At 42.6% G+C, this 6349-nt stretch overlaps 1 protein-coding gene across 1 annotated transcript; it reads left to right on the forward strand.

Moving 5' to 3' along the window:
• Window positions 1-1327: 1327 nt before the first annotated feature.
• On the forward strand, window positions 1328-2992 carry Hapstr2 (HUWE1 associated protein modifying stress responses 2). The gene is given in 2 exon segments (XM_021630154.2): window positions 1328-2030; window positions 2032-2992. Coding segments are annotated over 2 exon segments (831 nt in total). The 5' UTR covers window positions 1328-1586; the 3' UTR covers window positions 2419-2992.
• Window positions 2993-6349: the final 3357 nt, after the last annotated feature.

The following is a 6349-nucleotide window of genomic DNA, read 5'->3' on the forward strand; positions in this document are numbered from 1 at the left end:
TTTCTTTTAAGAATGATAAAGCCTAATAATGTGATCATTTTATTTGACATATTAATTTTAATACTTCAGAATTATCAAACATTTTTTCTAGAAGATTGAAATTTATATTTGTAAGGCTTTCTGTATACTTAACAAATGTTTTACACCAGAAACTACAAAATTCTGACTTTCCTCCCCTAAATTTCAAAAAATGATTACACGTCAGTTTTCCTCGCATTTGATGTTATTCTTGGCTCAGTTTTAATTTCTTTTTTCTGTTTTGGAATTGTCTTCAGTGAAAACATTAAAAGGGAACTAATACCAAATCCAAAGAAAAGACAATACTTTCCTATATCTTTGTAGTTTAGTTTGGTATTGCATTTAACTAACTGAAATTTTAGGGTGTTAGAAATTAGGCAATTCTTATTTTACTTTCTTTGCAAAAAGAATCTGAATTTTGAACTGCAGTAGAAAGTTCTGTTTGAGCTTTCAATTATTTTTTTCTCCTTAATGTTGGGGAGTTGAGTAGTTGAAAGTGGAACACACAGAACCCCTCCTCCACTCCCCACCCCACCCCCCAATTTTTAAAATGATATAAACTTTTTAAGAAGACTAAGGAAATCAGTGCCAGGTCTGGTCATCACTCTTGGAATTTCATATGTATGCAACTAGTTCCAAAGAAATGTTGTGCAAGAACAGCAGGGGGCTTCTCAACCACTACATTCAAGTGCTTTGCAGAGATCTTCAAGTGCTCTGCAGGGACCTAGTTCCAACCACCTCACTGGGCACCTTGGGGAAACAGGCCCAAGAGGCCGAGAAGGGGGCACTTTTCTACTGTGATCTTTTCTCTACCTCTATAAACACTGTCTGATTCATGTCACAATTTTTTAAGTGTGGAAGACAATGCCAAAGAGTCCATATCGCTTGTCTAGTTCACAAAAAAAAACGGGTCTTTCCACGGTACCCCTCAGCCTTCCTGGATCAGCACCCGGGATGAGACAGACACCGTGAAGTTGCCCCATAATCCTCTGTTACAACTCGGGATGTAAAATTTCATCAGCTCATTTGGATAAAGCCTACTAATCTCCCAAACCATGTGTGCAAAGGGAGCCCCCGCGCTCGGCGAGCGCAGCGTGGAGGAAGCGCTGAGGCGGGCCACCTCGGAGCCTTTAGGGGCAAGCGCAGCGCTAGGGAGTGTTGGGGCGGAGCAGCCAGCCCAGGCCTGTACTAAGGAGGCGGGGAGGCCTTGGCGCCGCTAGGGGACAGCTTAGCAAGCGAGTTCCGAGCGTGGAAGCAGGGGGCGCAGCGCGCCGGCGGCTGTGGGGTTACCTCCGTGGCGGTACGGCTGCGAGCGCCTTCTTGTCCGAGGTTGGAGGGAAGGGTAGAGGGGCGGGCCGGCGGGGCGGGCCAGGGCGTGGACCAGGGCCTCAGGCGGCACTGGCCAGAGCAGTTGGCTTCTCGGCCCCCGCCGCCCAAGCGGCAGCCCAGCAGAGCCTGCCAGAGGTGAGCTGCGGTGGAGTGGAGGTGGAGGTGAAGGGGTAGGAGCCGTAGTCAGCAGCGCAGAAGATAGTGGAGGAAGGCGTGCGGCCTGGGGGAAGAGGAGAAGGATGGAGAAGCAGCAGAAAGACTATGAGGCTGAGGTCACCGAGCCTTGGTTTTCTAAGTGGGAGCGCCAGTGTCTTGCCGAGGTGGAGCAGGGAGAGCAGCTCTCCCCGGAGCTGCAGGAGGAGGCAGCTGCTGATGCGGCAGGGCTCAAGATCGAGCGGCAGAAGCTCTGGAACCTCTTTCAAATCTCAGCCACCGCCGTGGCCCAGCTCTACAAAGATTCTGGGTGCCAACAGCCAGGTCTCTCTATGTGGGACCCCTTCCAGAATGCGGCCATGGCCGTGACCAGCCTCTACAAAGAGAGCAGGGATGCCTACCAGCGAAGTTTTGAACTGGGCGTCCAGGTTGGCTATCAGCGTCGTGTGAGAGATGTGCTGGAGTGGGTGAAGAAGGGTAGAAGCACCATTCTCCGGGAAGACCTCATAAGCTTCCTCTGTGGCAAAGTACCCCCCCACCCCTACGCCGCCACGCCCCTTCCGGACGTCCCCTAGACCATCCTCCGCTGCCTCCACCCAGGCTGCTGCCACTGAAACCAGCGCACCTGTGGACGTCGACCTGCAGCCCTTCCATGAGGCCATTGCCCTCCATGGCCTCAATGGCGCCATGGCAAGCATCAGCATGCGATCTGGCGCTCCTGGTTCCCCATCTCAAGATGGAGGTGTTGCCAGCAGTGGGCGTCGGAAAAGTAGCTTTCTGGAAGATGATTCGAACTTCTTGGGCTCAGAAGAACTGGCTCTCAGCCTGGACAGTGGGGGAATCCGCAAGCGCACCTCCGCCCAGTTTGGTGATGCCACCACAGACTCTCCATCCCACAAGCGCAACCGAATGGTCTAAACTGCCACCTTGGTTAACCAACATCCACAAACTTATTGCTTAACAGTCAACTCCATCATCAACTTGCTTGTTGAGACCATACTGGAGACTTAAAGAATTCTATCAAGTTTACCATAAAGAAAACTTAAAAGTATTCTAGAAGAGGCCTCCTATGACTCTGACTATCCAAAAAAAATATAATTCCATTACAGAATATCAAATATCACATAGTTAGCAAGATCACTTAAACTTTAAAGCAAAACATATCCAGTGAGAGCAGGAGCCTGGTTTATCTTGTTCAAGTTGTATTTCTTAGCACCTTGTACAGTTGTTGGTGCTCAGTAAATGTTTGTTGAATGAATAAATGTGACCTTTAAATTCTTAAAGGGAAAATACATGGAAGTTTATTTGATTATGGAAAATTTTATCCTTTCTTGTTCAGGTTGTTTGCTGTGATACTTGTTGCCAATTCATGTAGATTGTACCAAAATGTAAGATTAGATGTATTTATGAAACCTGGAGTCATCTGGTTTTACTGCACTACATCATGCACCCAATTTCTAGAAAGAAAAAAAAAAAAAAAAAACAAAAACAATAACAACAACATGGAAACCTAATATATGTTAGGTTGTGATTTGATTTGAAAAACAGTTTATTTTGGTAATGGTGGTGTAATAAGTGATGGGCTGAGTCAGTGCTCACTTTAAGAAAAGGAAACCAAATAATATGATGTCCTTGGTGGCCTTTTGCTTATGAATGTAAAAGGTTTCTCTGAGGTTACATCCTAGTAGGTTCTATTTTAGAGTAGCAGACGACTTAGCAGGCACTGTTTTTTTGTTGTTGTTGTTGTTTTGTTTTTTTTTTTTTTTTAGGGGAATACCATGGCATAATAGAATACATGCTTGCTACTGAAAGGTACAATAATAGAACCCTAGCTCCACAAAGTAGCTGGATGATATTGTGCAAGACAGTTAATATTCATTGGCCCCAGTTTTTTATGTAAATATAGCTATGTGTCTGGTAGGGTCATTTCAAACAACAGATGCAGTTCATATTTCTAGTGTCCATAGCAGTGCTTAGCTCACTGAATATTTTCCCTCTATAAATACAAGTCACTCAAACATCAAAGTCCATAATATTTTAGTAAAGTCAGCAAAATAAATTGAGCAGTCAGCAAATAGAACTGCTGTGGACGTACGTATTATACCTGGACTAAAAATTACTGTTATGTAGTATAAACTTTCCTAAATAACACAGAATCTTTATTAATTGTAAATATGTTGAGCTCATAATTTAGGATTAACATTCTGAATAAATACTATGGCATCCTTAGAGTTCCTGAAATTGCCTGAGGACCACACTTTGCAACCAGGAGTTGCCTGAAAGGATATGGGGAAGAAGAAAAATACAGAAAGAATATGGAAGTAAAGGTCCTAGGGTATCTAAAAGGCTAAAATGGTTTTGAATTAGAGTGGGGTGCTGTGGACGTACATCTGGTAGGGTAGAGATAGTGGAAGCGAGATTATGGAAGTAGAAAGACATGAAAAAGCTCGTGTTTCCTCTAGAGTCTTCCAAAGAGCATGCATAACACATTATAGGTTTACTAAAGGCACCTTGCCTCTAAGTTCACATCAGAGTTGTTCCTGCTTCATTAACATGGCTGTAGATAAAATGTGTAGTTGACCAATATGTTAAAAAAAATTAGACTATAAAATGAATTCCCTGATAACGAAAAAGGGAAAGAAACAACTTAGTATTACATTCTGTAAACACTGAGGCAATGTCTTAGATCCTGAAAAGAGATGTAAACCATAAAAACAGTCTTTATCCTCAAAGAGATTATGCTACCTTGGATGATAAAATATGTAGCCAAGCAGGGACTTCTAGCTGTGGGAAAAGCCTTGGAGAGAGCTGCATCAAACTCAAAAGAGGTTTTTCTTGCAGATAGAGTCACAGCTTCTGGAAGAGGTGACATTTAAATTGGGTCCAGACAAATGAATAGCAGGGGAATCGTCTTTGGAAGATTACCTTAATATTATTTGAGTAGGAAACAGTATAGTGAGTAAGAGAGGTGAGGCCAAAGTTTAGAGGGTCTCAAATGACTACCCCGAGATTCTATCTGAGTTCAAGCCGTACTTTGCATTATCCAAGTACCACTATCCAAGCAGTACTTTGGGAAGACTGGCTTTGGCAGGAGTCCTGCTGTACAGAAGCAAGATAGTGGAGCAGGGGCAGTTCAACATCTCACAGAATGTTCTTTTCTGGGGCTATTACCCTTTGGTTAACCCAGGCTGGCGCGATGGACATTCTGATAAGACTTTCTGTAGGAAGCCTTTGTTCACACCACTCTTCCAAGCCATAAACTATACAAGGATCGAAAGCACATCAAGTGAGTTCTGTGACACATCTTCAAGCCTGAGAAAGCATTCAGTTCCAGTTGCAGTTTCTTTCTGAAGATATGAGCCCCTCCCCCACCCCTTTTCTCTCTGCTTCTACTGCTTGAGGGCACTCTTCTAGTAGAATCATTGGGAGCATTCTGGGCACACATTTAATTGAGAAACAACTGTAGTTTTAACAGGTACATAGGGGAGGGTTGGAATAGGGTATGCCATTATGACAGCAAGTATTTTGTTTGTCTTGTTTCCTTTGGTAATTCTGTATTACAGGTACAGTATCCGATTAATATAGACACATAATGCATATATTTTAAGGGGGTTGATGAATAATAGAGCCATCAGCTCAATCCAGGTGTAAGAAAAGCCCTTCCCTCATTCCAGAAAGGTGCTTGATGTCCATACCCTTATTCCTAGATGATTACCTCCTTCATGCCTTTACTTTCATTTCTAATGATGAGATTCAGCATTTTTGTCCCATCTGTGACCACCTCCATGATGAGAGAGAGAGAGAGAGAGAGAGAGAGAGAGAGAGAGAGAGAGAGAGCACTCTTGGTTATCTTGTGAATTTGGCACTTTCAGAGCCACCTTCCAGCTGACTTAAAATCTTTTTGAGAGGGTCCCACAAAGCTACCATCTTCAGGAAGAAATTATAAGTATGAAGCATGAAGTCTGAATGTGGCTCTGATCCTGAGATATGTGATTGATTCAAGGAACTTATTTTAAATTGGTCACAGTAGGAAAACTTTCTGTATGTCTAAAGAAGATAGATAGCATCTTTCTCATCATGTTACATATTTCGTACATTTTCTTTCTCCCTTCAAGAAAAAATTAAATGTGTGAACCATGTGTAGTGGCACATGTGTTTAATAAAGCACTCAAGAGACAGAGTCAGGTGGATCTTTCTGAGTTTAACTTTCAGGCCATCCTGATCTACACTCCAGACCACTAGTAACTACATGGTAAAACTCTATTTCATAAAACAACAAAGATAGCTCTTAATATGTGAAATTTCCAAATTTTCCTCTATATAGAAGCCTGAGAGAATACTTGTTTCCTAGCCTTTAGCTGAGTAGGTTAGCTATTAAACCATTACATTCTCATAAAAATTACAAACTAACTTGATAGTTTGAAAATATTGCAAGTAGATCACTCTAGCTCTTATATAAAATGTGGAGTAGGTACAGTAGTGAAGGATTGGTCTCTCAGTAGCCTAGGTCTTTACTTGGCAGTCTATAAACATTTATATTTGATCTTCTATTAACAATGTACGATAAAATCTTCACAAATTATAAGATCCTATCCATAGCAGGATCAACTATTTATTTTACAAATGGAGCTGACCTCCCCTAGAGTCTCACAATCGCTTATTGGTAAATTCTATTATTCTCTTTACAGTACCTCCCTTAGTTATATTGTGCATGGCCTTTTAAATGCACATGTTGATGGTGGGATGCAGATGAGGAACTTGTATTATGAAGTAACTCTAGCTCAGCACTATGTTGTATTGATTTAGGGGGTACTGTTTGATGTTTTCATTCATGGAGCATGTCACCACC

This window comes from Meriones unguiculatus, chromosome X (assembly GCF_030254825.1).
Source record: "Meriones unguiculatus strain TT.TT164.6M chromosome X, Bangor_MerUng_6.1, whole genome shotgun sequence".
Lineage (NCBI taxonomy): Eukaryota > Metazoa > Chordata > Mammalia > Rodentia > Muridae > Meriones > Meriones unguiculatus.